A 17,812-nucleotide genomic window follows, 5' to 3' on the forward strand; every position below is an offset into this window, starting at 1 on the left:
TATTGAAGGACCGCAATCATTTCAATCATTCTTCTTTGAACATCTTTGCAGACAAAACTCTGTGCTTACCTTCTATCATTCGCAAGGAATTTTAAAACCGGAAATATGTCACTTTTTTAACATAGTTATTGCGCAAGACACTCTTTCATATTTACAAAGAGAGGAAAAGGCACTCTGTGCACTTTTTATACTCCATGTAAATACAACCTCATTATGCACACCACTTTGCGTTGAAAGGGTGTTCTATAAGTGTTGTTGTGCATGATTACACTGAATACTCATAGAACAAGACATGTCTAGATTTATCAGAAATCATAAATCTCGATATGTGTGTGAATGCTGCACCATTTTAAAATTGGTGTAGGAAAGCACAACAAGGAGAATTGTTTTCATTTCTCCACATTTTTATATCTTCAATGCATGCTGAAATGTTCAGAATACATTGAAGGAGAAAAATGCATTTTCTCATTGTTTTTGTGCAGGAAGGTGTGTCTTCCTATAGAAAAACGAACAGCACATGACACAGATATTCTTGCACTATGGTGCAAGGGTGCCTGTGTCACCACATGGCTGCAGTTTAAGCAGCCGTGCAGAGAGAAGCATAGATTTGCAACATATTTATGTACATATGTTGCATCCCTGTACTTCGGAAGTACTACAGCACACTGCAGTTAAAGAGGTTACTGTGTGATGCTGCAGCACATCCTCATAGTTCTGCACATATACATTCACCATACGCTACTAATGCATTCATTCAGTCAATTACGTACTACACATACATTCATCTAAACTTTCATACACTAACAAAGAAATTTAGCTCTTTTTTTAAACCAGGAAAGTTAGTTCTTAGAAGAACTTTTTTTCTCTTTTATATTTTTTGGGGGGGTTTTCTAACAATTTTGTTCTTTTTTTTTTTTGTGGTTTTTCTGGAAAAAAAAAACAGGAGGAACCAAACAATGAACTTCAGGGAACAGAAAAAAAAAAAAAAAAACTTAGCAAATGTGACTTTCTTGCCGGCGGCAGATCAGATTGATCGACTGCTCACCGTAGCACAAAGTCGCATTGCACTTAGTGCAGAGCACTTTTAAAAATTGAAATTGAGGACGGATGTCCAAGTTTTGGGCTGATGGATGCACTGAAGTGCTCAGCTGCGATGAGGTGGAAGGCACAGGAGTGTTTCACATCCGTTTGCACTCTTCTCGTGCAAGATTGTTTGGATGAAGGGTCCTTAGGTGCTTCATCATACTAGCCGTGCCGCACGAGTATTTCTTGTTTGGATCCCCTCGCGACAGCACTCTTTTGCAAATCTTGCATGTGACCAAGGTGGCATTGGTCTTTGTTTGCCCCTCGGGAAAAGTAAAAAAAAATCACACCACTGAAGAAAAACGTTCTTTGCGTGGTGCCTCCTCCAAAAAATCATCCTCAGATGAATGAGGAGATCCTGGAGATGCCTGCTGCCCTGAAGCCATTGTTTGTAAAAAAAAAAGTTTGAGCTAAGTGTAAACTTAGTCCAAAAAAGCTTCTTCTCTGCAAAGAGATGCTCCTCCAAAGAAGGTCAAAGAAGAATGATTGAATTGGGTGGGGTCTTTCGATAGTTAGAACAGGAAGTGTAATGAACCAATCAAATCTCTTTTTTTGCAGGTCACATAGGATCCGCGCACCCTGCGCATATGCAGCACGCACCCAGTGCGCATCCGCGAAATTGTATTAAAAAAAATTATAGGATTAGATGTAAAAATATATTAGTTTTAAGACTAGTTTAGAGTTTGTCTTCAATTAATATTCACATGAAATACATATATATATGTTTTTTTAATGTTAAATATTTCGCGGGATCCGCGCACCTACCGCGTCATAGACGCAGATGATGCATCACGGAAGCGCATAAACGTCGCGTTACATACATCGAATGTGTCGCGTATAGGCTGGGAGTCGCCTACTGGTCGCATTGCAATCGTGCACTAAACACGTACCCAACGCATACCATGCGCGGATGCTAACGCGTAGGGATCGAGAACGGTGCGCTTAGGGTGCGCGGATCAAAAAACATGGAAAAAAAATATATACAATAAAGTTTTGAACATATAGTTAAAGAAATATTTTTAAAAATATAAAAAAATATGTTTGAAAAAGCCAATAAAATCAAATAATATTTTTTAATTTTTAAAAGAATTTTATTAAAAAAATAAATTTAAAAGATGGTGATAAAAAAGAATTTCAAAAAAACATAATTAATGAAATTGACACACTGAATTTGAAAAATATAGAAATCCAATGAAAATCATTAAACATGATATCTTTAGAGATAAGTTATAGATAGGAATTAGCATTTAAAAAACCTTTGAAATTCACTGAAAAAAACCATAGGTTTCATGCACGTTATAGTTAGGAATTGGCATTTAAAAAACTTTTGAAATTCACTGAAAAAACCAAAGGTTTCAGGGGCGTTATAGTTAGGAATTGGTGTTTAAAAAACCTTAGAAATTCACTAAAAAAACAATAGGTTTCAGGTGCGTTATAGTTAGCTGGACATTTCACTTGTACAAAACCCTAGAAATTCCCCTGTTATAGTTAGTTCAGCTAACTATAACTCGCGCCCCGCAATGCACTGCTGATGTCATATATTACATCACTCATGACATGGTCAGTGACATCACTGATGACATCTCAAATGACATCACTGATGACGTCATCCATGTGATAAATTAGTGCATCTTCTCACACCCTAATATAACCTTTGATACACCGACTCAAAATTTCAGATAGCCATTTTGAAAACCATAGATACTCCAATACCAATAACTACACACCCACTCATTGACTCTTAGGTCTACATACATCTCCACTCACTCGCCTGTACAGTCACTCATACTTACAGTGACTTCGTACAGGACTATCATATGCATTTATACACCTATATAGACACTCACACACCGCCAATCATCCATTGAGGTACTGACACACCTAGTCAGTTATGCAAATAATTAATCACAGTCCAATTTACTCACCTATACAGTTAAACACACTCAAGTTCACTCACTCATAAAAATACTAACAAATTCTGACGCTCTTATACAATTACTGATACAAGCACACACGCATCCATACAGCCACTCCCGCAATCACACACTCTCACATATAGATAGTTATATACTCTTACATACATATACACTGCGTTTCACATATGTAGTTACTGACACATGTACAACTGAGATATACATTCAATCACTAACACACCCTTACATACAGTCACCCAACCATACAGTCCATCACAGTTGCACCCTTAAAAGCATGCACCCATAGAATCACCCACTCACACATCTATGCACAGAGTCACACACACCCTACCCACACACTCAGGCACCCATACAGATACTCAGACAACCAATCAATAACCCATATAGACACTCATATAGCTATTTACAAAACCATGCAGCCACTTATATACCAACACACAGACACATACAGACATTCACACAGTTTAGTCACTAGTCTGCAGTAAGATACATTTAATGACTCACTTATAGAGTCAGTTATGCACCTAGAGAATCATCCATTCACACACTTATACACCCACTCATTCTTCCATAGGCCTTTCACCATAAATATATAAAACATATTTAAACTTTACAGAAACACACAGTCACTGGATGACGTCATCAGTGATGTCATCAGTGATGTCATTTGAGATGTCATCAGTGATGTCACTGACCATGTCATGAGTGATGTAATATGTGACGTCATCAGCAGTGCATTGCGGGGGCGCAAGTTATAGTTAGCTGAACTAACTATAACAGGGGAATTTCTAGGGTTTTGTACGAGGGAAATGTCCAGCTAACTATAACGCCCCTGAAACCTATGTTTTTTTTAGTGAATTTCTAAGGTTTTTTAAACACCAATTCCTAACTATAACGCCCCTGAAACCTTTGGCTTTTTCAGTGAGTGTATATATATATATATATATATATATATATATATATATATATATATAAATATATATATATATATATATATATATATTCACTGAAAAAACCATAGGTTTCAGGGGTGTTATAGTTAGCTGGACTTTTCACTTGTACAAAACCATTGAAATTCCCCCGTTATAGTTAGTTCAGCTAACTATAACTCGCGCGCCCGCAATGCACTGCTGATGACGTCACATATTGCATCACTCATGACATGGTCAGTGACATCACTGATGACATCTCAAATGACATCACTGATGACATCATCCAGTGAATGTCTGTTTTTCTGAAAATTAAATATGTTTTATATATGTATATCTCAAGGTCGATGGAAGAATAAATGGGTATATAAGTGTCTAAATGGATGATTTGTTTTTGAAAAATTGATTGCGTAACTGACTGATTAAGTGTATCATAGTGAATACATGGCTTAGTGAGTAATGTTTAAATATGTAAATTTCTGTATCAGTCTCTCACTTTGTGTATAAGTGGCTGCATGGGTTGGTGAGTAGCTACATGGGTGTCTATATAGGTTATTAGTTGTTTTTTTGAGTATCAGTCTGAGTGTCTGCATGGTTCGGTGGGGGGTATTACGTAGTGCATAGGTGCATGAATGAGTGACTCACTGTTTGTATGTGTTGAAGACAGCATGTGTGCAGGACTGTATGGGTGGATGAGTGTGTGTATGGGTGTGTTAGTGAGTGAATGACTGTCTCAATAGTGTCTTTATGAGTAACTACATATGTTTTAAACTAGTATATGTGACTATTGGTGTATATAAGTGAGCATATGTGAGAGTGAGAGATTGAAAGAGTTCCTGTATGAATAAGTATGTGTTTCTATAAGTGATTGTTTAAAAGACTAAGTATGTGTAAGTTTCCGTAGAAGTAAGTGTGGTGGTGTGTGTATAACTGTATATGCAAGTAAATGTATGTTTGATTCTTTATTAGCATGAGTGACTATGTGTGTGAGTAACTCTATGGATGAGTGGCATTGTGTAACAGGATGTATAGGTGTATGAGTACATATGATGAGTGAGTACATGTATGAGTGACTGTATAGGACTGTTGGTGAATGAGTGGATGTGTATGTGGATCTTAGAATTACTGAAGAGGTTGTTGTAACTGGTATTGGTATGTCCATTGTTTTGAAAATTTTAGTCTCTATTTTTGAATGTGTGTATCAAAGGTTATATTAGGGTGAGAGGAGGTCTGCCACTCTATCACAAGGATGATGTCATCAGTGATGTCATCAGTGATGTCATTTGAGATGTCATCAGTGATGTCATGAGTGATGTCACTGACCATGTCATGAGTGATGTAATATGTGACGTCATCAGCAGTGCATTGCGGGCGCGCGAGTTATAGTTAGCTGAACTAACTATAACGGGGGAATTTCAATGGTTTTGTACAAGTGAAAAGTCCAGCTAACTATAACACCCCTGAAACCCATGTTTTTTTCAGTGAATTTCTTAGGTTTTTTAAATGCTAATTCCTAACTATAACGTGCCTGAAACCTATGTTTTTTTCTGTGAATTTCAAAGGTTTTTTAAATGCTAATTTCTAACTATGCCTACAGAGATAGGACATATGAAGAAAGAAGAAAAATGCACAGAAAGAAAAAAAAGAAGTGCAGAAAGAAGCAACAGAAGTCCTCAAAGACGAAGAAAAGTGCAGGAAGAAGGATAACGTGCAGAAAGAACAAAAAGAAGAGCAGAAAGAATCCTTGTTGCAAAATCATCCTGTACCCTCAACTTTTTCAGACGGATACTGGTGGTAACTGAGTCTGACTAACCAGTCCTAGAGCCAGTGCTATGTTAAAAGACACTTAGAATACAGTGAAAACACCTAGATACACTAGGGAACATTATGCGTTGTGGTCCCCCTGTGATTAGCATGACCTCCTCTGTAAGCCCCTAGTATATAATAGGGCAGGGGGATTAAAACTACCTCTTAAAACAGGCCACAGGGCGTTTTTGCACACGTTATCTTAGGCCCCGTCCCCTCCCTTCACCACTGTGTAAACACGCCCTGTGTCCGTTTTTAGTTGGGAGATTAAGTTCATTTGAATCCTGAGGGTCCCTAGGGTCCAACTAGCCCACTAGGTACCTCCTGTAAGTGCCACAGAGCTGCGTTGCAGAGAGGTGTAAAAAGTGGCACAGCCTGGACCACCTCTCTGCAATGCAGCTCTGTGGCGCTTACTGGAAGCACTTGGTGGGCTAGTTAGCCCCCAGGGGCCCTCAGTATTGAAGGGAAATTATATCCCCAATTTAAAACGTGCCATAGTGCATGTTTGCACACGTCACCTCAGGCCCCGTCCCCTCCCTTCACCACTGTGTAAACGCGCCCTGTGGCTGTTCTAAGTTGAGAGATTAAGTCCCCTTGAATCCTAAGGGTCCCTAGGGTCAAACTAGACCACTAGGTACCTCCAGTAAGCGCCACAGAGCTGCGTTGCAGAGAGGTGTAAAAAGGGGCTTGGCCTCAGAACACCTGTCTGCAGCGCAGCTCCCTGGCGCATACTGGAGATGCCTGTTGGGCTAGTTGGCCCTCAGGGACCCTCAGTATTGAAGACAAATTAATTCCCCAACTTACAACTCGCCAGGGGGCGCGTTTGCAGAGTGCTGCAAGGAGGGGGCGTGGCCTCCGGCACGATGCCAGTCTTTTATTTAATTTTTTAAGAAGGGGGGCTGTGTGGTTCCCCTTGTTGTTCTAATTTATTGGCCCTGATGACCCCATCCCCCAGGGCCTGTCTCCTAATTATATTTTTTTGACCCCAATCCCCAGGGCCGGCCACTGTTTTTTATTATTTTTAAAAAATATATATTCATAGACACACCTAGGACATGCTGGACAAACCGTACGTACCTATCACCATGACGATTTGAGTGATATTCATTAAAAGGCGACTATGCATACAATGAATCCACGTGGAATGTATTTACACCACTAGTGAAGCTCTGACATGTCTGATGCCCTACCGTGCCTAGTCCCGGTAGACACCCTTGTCGTTTATTTATACAAACATGGGTAGCTATTGACGGGCACATTTAATATACATGCACACCAAGCCATTTAAAGGGGATTCGACAAAAATTCGACCAAAACTATGCAAGAAACCCCCCTCACGGTTAATAAAACACACATCCACTGCCGGATGTGTAATACTTTTTATTTTACTCTCTGGAAAGGGGACGATCATCACTTGAGAGTCACAGCGTGCTCCTGGCAGAGCCCAATGCTGTGTTACACCCACCATTGCCTGCCGAGTGCCACACACCTCTGTGTTGTATTCCACCAGCTTGTGCATATGCTATGACACTCTCTAGCCCATGTGCACTGTAAAACCACCCCGTGAATATGTCATGCCACACTTGTCTTCGCACGGGTTATATTGCCCCATCTAACGTGCCTTCCTCGATGCCTATGTTATAACGCACAGTGCTATGCCATACTTATTACAATCTGGGATCCATATCTTTGTCACGGTGCATATGCAACGTTACACTCCCCAGCACATATTTTATATTACAACTTTAGAGACTAGTTAGGTTACACAACACTGCCCTGTGCATATTACACTCCAAGGCGCACATCGCATAGCACGCGCTAGTGCCTGTGCTATCTCGCGCTCTCCAATGAATCTGTCACTGCGCACAATGTATTGCATATTATATTTCACGCCCGGTTCATCTTATATCACACTTTTTGGTGCATAGTTTATACCATACACTATATCTAGTTTTCATTTTCAATCGTGCTCTCAGGACTATGTTCTATATAACACTGTGTTCACCTACCCTTTTCACAGGCATTACATTTTGCGACAGGGGGTGGAGGGTCAGGGGGTGTTTCTGCCAAGTGAGCCCGGAGTCACAGTCACAAACGTCCTCTTCTTCCTGAATAAAAGTGAGATTATGCTGCATACTTGTTCATATTTTAAGTAGTTCGCACAGACACACGTTTTAAAAACAATAAAGTTCCTAATACCCGCCTTCTCTGAACAGTTATCTTGCTGCCCCATCCCCCTCCTCCCTATCCTCTGTTGTGTGAATCCATGGACTAGCCTCCTCCCTCCTGCCATGCATGGTCTGATGTGCTGCCACTGCCCTCAATTTAGTATGATGTACCAGTCCCCTCCTCCTGCCCTCCATTGCCCAATTCTATGCCCCATCATTGACCTCCTGCTTAAACTCTGTGCTTAGCTTGCTGCCCCTATTCTCCTTCCCCCTGCCCTCCGATGTCTTTGTGCATGCCCCTGCTCCATCCTTTTTGCCCACCATGTTCCATGGACCTGCCATTCCTATCTACTCTGAGTGTTCTGTTGAGCTGCCACTCCCCTCCAACCTGCCTAGCATTGTCAGATGACTGTAACCTGTCCCTGCCACCTCCACCCTGCCTGTCCACATGCCATGCCCCTATCCTCTTCCTCCTGTCCTACATGGTCCATTGTACTGCCACACCCTTCTGCCTTCCCTGGTCTGTTGTGCTGCAACTGCTCCTCCTGCCTGCCCCGTGCGGTCTGTTGTGAGGCCCCTTCCCTGAACTTTCTTGTCTGTGCACAGGTCCTGACCCTCCCTTCTATCCTCCATCGTCCTTTGTGCATGCCCCTGCACCCTCCTTCTTGCCCATCATAGCATTGTGCTGCCACTAACCCTCCCACTTGCCATGCATGGTCTTCTGTGCTGCCATGGCCCCTCCCACCTTCCCTCTGTGGTCAGTTAGCTGCCCCTGACCCCCTCCCACCTTCCCTCCATGGTCTGTGTGTATGCCATCACAGTCTCACTGTTGCTCTTCATGGTGTGTCTTGCTTCTAGTGCCCATCCTGCCTGACCTCCATGGCTATCTTGCTGCTCCTGCCCTGCCCCCTTGCCCCCAGCCCTCTGTTTACATGTGCAGACCCCTACTCCCTCCCTCCTGGCTTGTCTGTTCCATTGTAATGCCCCTGATCCGTCCCTCCTGCCCTTTATGGTCTGTTATGCTGCAGCTTTCTCTCCTGTCTGTCCATTATGGTCAGCTAGCTACCATTTCCTCTTGCCCCTCTGTTCTCTGTTGTCCATGTGCATGGTCCTGTCCCCTCCCTCTTGCTTTCTATGGATTGTTGTGCTGCACTCCCGTCCCGCATGCCCTGTGTGGTGTATTGTGCTGCTGCAAACCCTGATGCCTGCCCTGCAGGGTCAGTTTGGTGCACCTCTCCATGTCCCTCCTGTCCTCTGTTATCCAAGTCCATGTCCCTACCCCATTTCCTTCCATGATCCAATGTACCATACTTGCGAACATTTTGAACTTGGTAAGAGGGAGATTTTGAAAAAAAACTGGGGTATTGATTTTCCCCTTTGAGTTACATTGAAAAAGAGGAGATTGTAGACAGGAGACAGATCAAATAAAGCCCATTTGAGCTTAAAAACATTGGTTGTTTCCTGGCTGAATCGGGTCTGTTGGCATGTATGGTTGTACTACCATTGCCTCTTCCTTCTGCCCACAATGGTCTATTACATTGCCACAGCCTCTCTTGCAAGTCCTGTATTGTTGGTTTGTTGCCCCTGCCCCCCCTTTCCACTGCCCTCCATAGTCTGTTGTGCTGCCACGGCCCTTCCTGCCTGCTCAGTGTGGTTAAATTGTTGCCTTTGCACCCTCCTACCTGCCTTCAATTTTCAGAGTCCGTGCCCCTGGCCTCTGCCTCTCAACAGTATCCTAATGAACAACTAGATTGCTAACATTCTATATTTATTACAAAAGTGTGGAACGCCTGACGTCATCTTGATGTAATCAAAACTGTAATACCTAGAGCATTTCCTTTAGAAATTACATATATGAGAGGGTCTTATTGGCATCAAAATTATGGTTAGTGCTCTAAAAGACTAAAATAAGGACATATTTTCTGAGTTTTCAAATAGCGACAAAGCCCTTTTAAATTATTTGTTATCTTTATGTTTTTTTATCCAGTTGACCACTTGATTAAATGTTGCACTTAGGGGAGAGGATGTGGTGTTACTTCCAGAACTGCAGACTTTGCAACTGGGGAACCAGGTTGGAGTTTCTGCTTCCGCTCGACATTCTGTGATTCTGGTCAAATCACTTAGTCTCCCCATGTCTACAACCAAAATGAATTTGTTCTTGTGTGATGTAACCAATGCTCATGTAAAGCACTCCAATACCTGACAAGTCTGCACTATATAACACTGCAAAAACACAAAATAATAAGTGTTTTGCACACTTCTGTCATTGGGCTATATTTGGGCTACATCTGGGTGAATCTGGGCTACATTTGGGCTCTTTTGTCTCCGGTGGCCATCTTGGGAGATTTATTTGTTATGAAGTTTCCTAATTTCCTCATGTACTGCAGTCTCCTCAGTAGGAAATGCTTTCAGTTTTTTACTTTGATTCCATCATGAAGGTATTCAGATATGTCACACATTTGCCATAAATTCTGAAAGTTAGCAATCTAGTTGCTCATTAGATCACTGTAGTAAAACTACTGTTCACCATGGAAGTCTGCTCCTGGTATTAAAAGTGCATGTTTCAGTCTGCATGTCAGAATTTTTTAATGAAATAGAAGAGGATTTGAGAAGTCACTTAAAATGTGCCCTCATTTTCTTTCTTCAGCATTAATCATAATTTCTATGGCAAAATGAACCCCCTCATTGTGTTTCTTTTTAAATTAAATGTTTTAAGTGTTACCAGTTTATTCCAATCAAGATGGCTTCAGGTGTGCCATACTTTTGTCATAATGAAGACAGTAAGCGCTCTAGTTGTTTTTAAGAACACTCTGGGACATTCTGTCATTGGGCTATACTTGGGCTACATCTGGGTGATATTTGGGCTACATTTGGGCTCTTTTGTCTCTGGTGGCCATCTTGGGAGACTTATTTGTTATGAAGTTTCCTAATTTCCTCATTTACTGCAGTCTCCTCAGTAGGAAATACTTTCATTTTTTTACTTTGATTCCATCAAGAAGGCATTCAGATGTGTCACACATTTGCCATAAATTCAGAATGTTAGCACTCTTTTTGCTCATTAGATCACTGTAGTAAAGCTACTGCTCACCAGGGAAAACTGCTGCTGGTATTGAAAGTGCATGTTTCAGTCTGCATGTCAGAATTTTTTAATGAAATAAAAGAGGATTTCAGAAGTCAAAATGTGCCCTAGTTTTTCTTTCTGCAGCACTAATCATACTTGTTATGGAAAAATGAACCCCCTCATGTTGTTCCTTTTTAAATTAAATGTTTTAAGTGTTACCACTTTAATCCAAGCAAGATGGCTTCAGGTGTGCCATACGTTTATCATAAGTAGGACTGTTAGCGCTCTAGTTGTTCTTTGGAACACTCTGGGAAGCTGCAGTAGAACACAAAGGAATCAACTGACAGTCTCTGCCCTTGTTGGATGTACATGTTTTACTGAGAATGTCAGACTTCATTCTCACATGACTGAGAAAGATAATGTGAATTTACAGAAAATAAGCTCTCAGTTTAGCTTATAGATCACCTTCCAAACCTCTGTGGGAAAAGCATGAGAAAATATTTTTCTCTCAATCATGATATCCCAGCAGAAGGATTTTTCACATGGTGAAATCACCTTAGAACATACCACAATTCCTAAAATGAGTATGGTACCATCAACAAATGATTTATAATGTAACTAACGTCTTAAAACCTTCTATTAACTGCAATGCTTTTTAATGAGGTGCTATCATGTATATTGGTCCCAAGATGGCTGCCAACACTTCTTGGATGAAGTGCTGACAGCCAATCAGATCTCAGGATGAGATGTGTGGTTAGGCTCCGCCCACATATATATATGATTTTACTTTTGATTTTCTCAGGAACTACTGAACAGATTGACACCAGACCTGCAAAAGGCACTTCCCTGAGCTAAGGACTACCTCTCTGCCAAATTTCAAGTAATTCTGTTCAGCCGTTCGGGCTGTACCTTGGACTAAAGGTCCCTATGGTAAATTGCATGGGGAAAACACGTTTTGGGACCCCCCTTTTTTCTCATCCCCCGCTTTACGAATCCCCCCGAGACTTTCAGGGTAGGAGCGGAGCGGAGCGCCCCACCTATTTTGAAAATTTCGTGAGGATTCGTCAACCGGCGCCAAAGTTATTCCAAATAGAATGTTGCGGATTTCCTATGGAAACACGGTCCTAACTATAACTATCTACTGGCGACCGCCAGTAGATAATATATATATATAATATACCTGAGAGTCTGAGACAACAAGTTATTGAACTGACCCATAAGGGACATTGTGGAGTTGTTGCTTCTTATCAAGCTCTATGGGACTGAGTGTGGTTCCCTCGTCTTGATGAAAGAGTTGAAATAGATTTAAGGGTATGCCATTTGTGCAACTGTTTGTCATCCAAAACAACCCCACATCTGTTAAACATGTCTGATCTTACAAAGTATGCATGGAAGAAAATTGATTTACAATGGACATCATTTACTAGTAATTGTTGATGAATATTCCCATTTTCCCATTGTGGAAGATCTGTCTTCAACTACTCATGACAGAGTCACTGAAAGATTCGAAAGTATTTTTGAAGCATGGGCAGGCCTTGAAAAATCATAAAAATGTTACTAGACCTGCAGGTCTAGTGACTTAAATAATCTACCTAATTATAATGCTTTTGACCCATAAACTGGTTTCAAATTATGTTATCCTGTCAAATATTTTTAATTCACTGAGCTGCCATTTTCTTGCTTATCACATATGAGAGCACCTTCAAAAACACAAGTTCAGCATGTCTGCTGTACACAAAACACTTTTGTCTGATTTATTAGACTAAACTTTTGTTCTATATATAATACAAATCTAGCCACCAGACCACTGACCTGCCTCTTAGTTCATGAACAGCATTGTCATCAGGGCGGGGCAGGAATAGTTCTCAAATTATATTTAAAAACTATCACTTTTAATAAATGCATACCTAAAGCATGAAGTGGTAGCACACTCATTTGCAGTCAGCAGATTTTCTATTGAAATGGCCACAAACTTTCCCACTGACATGCTACCAACTGATAAAATTGTATAGTGTACAAACAATGTTTAGAAATGAAAATAGAGTCTGCAAATATTTGTCATTTGCAATTTACCAAGAAAAGTGTTCTGATTTTTTTGCTCCTTCTTTAAATATTTGTTTGCATCACACTCCTGAATTACATAAAAGTTCTTTCATAATTTCTGATATGTTTTGAAATATTTGTACTGTTCATTTATAAGCTGTTTAAATGTTGTGTGTTAGAAAACAATTGACATCTTACAGCCTTTTGTTTCGCAATGATTGTCAGATGGATCACTTGACAAAAACCTCTAACTGTAATAAGAGAAAGAAATGCAAACACCATTTTCCAGGGTAAGATAAGCATCAATTTGTGAAAATACAAACGAACATTTGACCTCTGTCATTGAACACAAGGCAACTGGATCAAGAAAAGAACTAGATTTAAAGGCATCTTTATTGCTCATTCATTTTCTGGATGAACAGAACACCTGTTCCTTTCCAGTTTAGGTTCACTCGCCAGAACGGATGAGCAGGTCCTATGAACAACTCAACCTGATAAAATCTGATTCGTGAGTGGGAGAGTAGATTTTTCATGGCCTCATGGGGTGTTCCTTCAATTTTGAAATCTGACAATGGCCCGCCTTTCAATAGTCAAGAATTTAAAGATCTTTTCACTCATCTAAATGTCAAGCATCAGAAAATCACACCTCTTTGGCTTCAGGCAAATAGTGTTGTCGAGAGATTTATGAGCACCCTCATGAAGGCCGTTTAGCACGCTGTGCTGGAAAAGCTTGAACTCAAATCAGTTCTTCAGTCTACGCTACCTGCATACAGGTCAAATTCCCATTCTACCACAGGTGAAAGCCCTCACACCTTAATGTCCTGGAGAGCTATAGGAACCAAATTTCCACAAAGGACCACTGAAAGATCTATTGATATTGATAATCTTTGCACCACTGATTTGCCGCACAAAGGCAAAATGAAGACCTATGAGGACAGACGTGGCTGTGCTTGGAGTAATGTGTTCAAAATAGGAGGCCATGTTATTGTCAGGCAGAAATGAAAATACAATTCTGATGCTCTTTTTGATGCTGACCCACTGAGGGTTGTGACTAGTAAAGGACACATGGTGACTGCTCACTACCCTGGAAAGTCCATTACACAAGATTTTTCGCACTTCAAGCACCTGCCTTAACATTTGCCAACTCCAGATGTCAGAAGTGAGACTTATCCACCTGAGAATGCAGAGAGCCTATAGACTGTACCAATGTCTCTGTCACCACAGCCAGTCATGGACACTTCTCTTGCATCCCTGCAGTCTCACGTGACCAGATCTGGGTGATTGATTTAAGCACCAAAATGACTTATTGAAGAATTGTGCTGTATGTATGTATGTATGTATTATTTGTACTTTTTATTTAATAAAGAGGAGATGTAGTGTCTTGTGAGTAGAGATGACGGGATCCTATTGTTCCTGACGGACTCCGTAGAACAGTGACGTAAGTGCGATGGTGTGGGTGATAGAATTCATGTAGTATGTTCAATTAACAGTTACACGCTAAGGAATAAAAATAAGTAATAACAAGATCCGTGTGTGGGGTGATCCTTTTCATGTACCCGGGTTTGGGGGCATGCTACACTCAGTAATTTAAATCCATACTTCCAAGAGCGGCCCATAATCCAAAAATCGCTGGTTAAAATCACAGTAAACCCTACTCTGACTTTGTCCATTTAGTTTGAGGGGAACACGTTCTGTTAATAATAAATTATCGAATGCATCACTGTAAAATGCGCACCCAAACCTGGAGCTGTCAATTAACGAAATAATGCAATCTGGGATTTGTAGCTTTGGTTCACTAAATTAGTTCTAATACAAACTACAGTGGTTGTCATAAAAATAAAATGTCTGCAGATTATACACTTAGCAACCAAAAAAACTAAACAGAAGAAATTGCAGTTTTTGAAATGCTGGGTGTATGTATTTTGGTGGGGCTGTTACTGCGAATGTGGAAGTGGCAATCCCATGACATAGTTTGCAAGTCTTGGGGGCCGACTCTAGGATCCGTCCTGGCTTTATTGCCAGAATCACTTTCCAAAATGATCTGTTTAAAATTGCTTCTAATGCATTATATTGCACAAAAGAAGGTAACGTCCGATATTCACTTTATTTCCTGGCAATAGCGGTCTTGTTCTATTCGTTTAAGTAGCGTCACTTCTTCTGTCACAAAAAAAAATTGCATTAGAATGTCACACCAAACATGGAAATGTAACACATACTCAAACTGAAATCCTGGTAGCTATGGAAATTGTTCTTTAATGTCATCGTTAAGATTAAGAAGACTAGAGGCCATTCAGAGACACCCAGGCGGCCTTTAACGACGAAGAGCGACCGTCTCGCAGGATGAGCGCCAGCATCTCCCTTCTCCAATCCCTCCTACAGCTGCGGCACAGCGAAGGGGCGGCGCGTGCGAGAGCCTCCGCCCGGAGCGGCGCGCGCCCGCTTGGCTTTCCCCAGGAAAAGGCACCCAAATCAGGTGCGCGCGCCGCCTGTCGTGGAGCCGTGCCAGGCCGGAGGAGACTCGCGCAGCAGGGAGTCCCCCCAACATGAAAAGCGGCAGCAGCGAGGATGCACGGGAGTGGGAGGTGAGCTTTGTCTGGCCGCGAGGCGCGCACCTTTGTAAGACGCCCATAGCTGTATCGGAATAGATAGTGTTCGTTACTTCTGTCTAGGATCAGTGTGCAGGAAACGGAAAGCACCGGCTAAGCCGTGCATAGGCGCGCGCACCGGGAGCGTCTCGGTTCTGTGGCGTCTCCTGGGTGCGTGCTGTGTCCCTTTTCTATCTCGCTCGTGCCCCTCACTTGTTATAATAATCATTCAGTGCTTGAATTTCCTTATGTTGCCAGCAATCAAACATCTACTGGTTGTTTCCTGGTTGGGGAACCGTCAACCATGCACAACCCCTACTTTATTTTTCTAAACATCCGCTGAAGGACAGTAACATTGTAAACGTATGGTATGTGCAAACAACTCAACTCGCAGGTACATTGATGCGGTTTTGGTAAACGCAATGGCGTCTCACCGGAAATCTTGTGTCTAAATAAAAGTATTTGGGGTTGTATTATATCTGTTGTCAATGCATTTCTACTTTGAAGCAAGCATTGCAGTTGGTCTCGTAATTAAAAATTAAAAATAAGGTCATAGGCTGCGTTCGTATTATATAGCAGTATAACATTAAACTTAAAATGTGTGTTTAATTTGTACGATGTATTTCTACTTTGAAGCAAGCATTGCAAATGGCCTCGTAAGTCAAAATTAAACTTAGGGTCATAGGCTGCGTTCATATTATATAGCAGAATATAATAAACTTTAAATTTGTGTTTAATTTGAACTAGTAATAACCACAGAACCTGCTCATGTTCCAATTACTTGTTGATAATCTTCATTAATAAGTTTTGTGTATCATTTTTACACCTGCTCTGTAAATTCCATCAGCAAATCATGTTATGCCTAATAATATGTGCAGGATATGCTCTCAGTGAGTTTTGCACTACATTTATTGTTAGTGGATGAAAATGGAAAATAGCGCACAGAAACTACTTAAAGATAGTGCCTGTGGCGGATATAAATTGGCCGCCCTCTCTGATGGTAGTGAAGGAAACTAGACAGCAGGGGGTCCCTTTTGAGTTCACTGGTCAGCACCTGGATGAGCAGGGACTGACCCCTGAACACAAACATTCCCAAACCTCCCCAGCCCACCTAAATCACCGATAGCTTAGCTCCTTTATGCAGATGATGGTTTTGTTGCTTCATGCAGATGATGGTTTTGCAGATGACGGTTTTGTTGCTTCATGCAGATGATGGTTTTGCAGATGACGGTTTTGTTGCTTCATGCAGATGATGGTTTTGCAGATGATGGTTTTGTTGCTTCATGCAGATGATGGTTTTGCAGATGATGGTTTTGTTGATACTGATATGTGTCAGTAGAGGCCAAAGGGTGAGGGTAGGGCAAGGAAGGGGGCTAACGGAGGGTTAAAAACATTGTTCGCCATATTATAATGAAGGACTAAAACTGCTTTAAACTGACAAATCAGACAGAAACGAACAGGTAGGGGGACAAGGCTGGAGAAAGATGAGAAGGGCGCTGTTGTTGGCATAACCTTAATGCACACTGCGGCCCTCAGAATATTGGCGCCCTGGGCCCAGCTCGCCCATGTCAAAGGCCGCACCGCTTCCATTTTAATACAAGTGCACTTTTTGTTAATACAGATGTAAAGTTGGTAGCGAGCAAGTGTACTCCGTGAGCAAGCACTATTTCTGCTCTGCTCCCAGTGAGGGCTAGTGCAAAAAAGGTCCTAAATACCACTTGCACCTGTTTTGCACTGCTACTGTAGTAAAAAGGCCCTGCAAGCCGTCCTGGTCCTAATGCTTACTCTGAGGCAAGTCTTCGCCCTGAAGACTGGCTACTTACTCCCTGGCCACCCAAATACGGACATTTCTTCACTTGAGACTTTTTGATAAGAATATTTGTATGGGCATTTTAAAATTTCAGTTTACTCCGAACACTCTAAATGTTTACAGTATAACAAGGGTCACTGCAATTATGCGTTGGCGGGAGGGTCACATTTTACGACAGGGCCGAGTAAATTAGGTGGCAAGAAAAGGCAAATTATGCAGTATTATGGGACACATTTTGTGATAGTATTACTTCATTATTTCATAATTTTTAAACTTGTTAACACTGTTTAGGCATTAGTTGTACCTCATTAGTACCATTAACACCCATATATAGCAATGAGGTATAGAATGGTGACCAGTCAACCTTTGCAACAATACGTGTTGCTGCATTTT

The 17,812-nt window shown here is 41.3% G+C and overlaps 1 protein-coding gene across 4 annotated transcripts in view; it reads left to right on the forward strand.

Moving 5' to 3' along the window:
• The window catches only part of CCDC149 (coiled-coil domain containing 149), a 447,317-nt gene that overhangs the window by 38,237 nt on the left and 391,268 nt on the right, over positions 1-17,812 (forward strand). The window contains exon 1 of one of the 4 annotated variants that reach the window (XM_085642337.1): positions 15,422-15,606. The exons of the other annotated variants lie outside the window; for them this stretch is intronic. Coding sequence (XP_085498463.1) covers positions 15,568-15,606 — 39 coding nt within the window. The 5' untranslated portion in view covers positions 15,422-15,567. Of the gene's footprint in view, positions 1-15,421; positions 15,607-17,812 lie in introns of those variants that run through there. 4 annotated transcript variants of the gene reach the window in all.

This window comes from Triturus cristatus, chromosome 2_2 (genome assembly GCF_964204655.1).
Source record: "Triturus cristatus chromosome 2_2, aTriCri1.1, whole genome shotgun sequence".
Taxonomy (NCBI): Eukaryota; Metazoa; Chordata; class Amphibia; order Caudata; family Salamandridae; genus Triturus; species Triturus cristatus.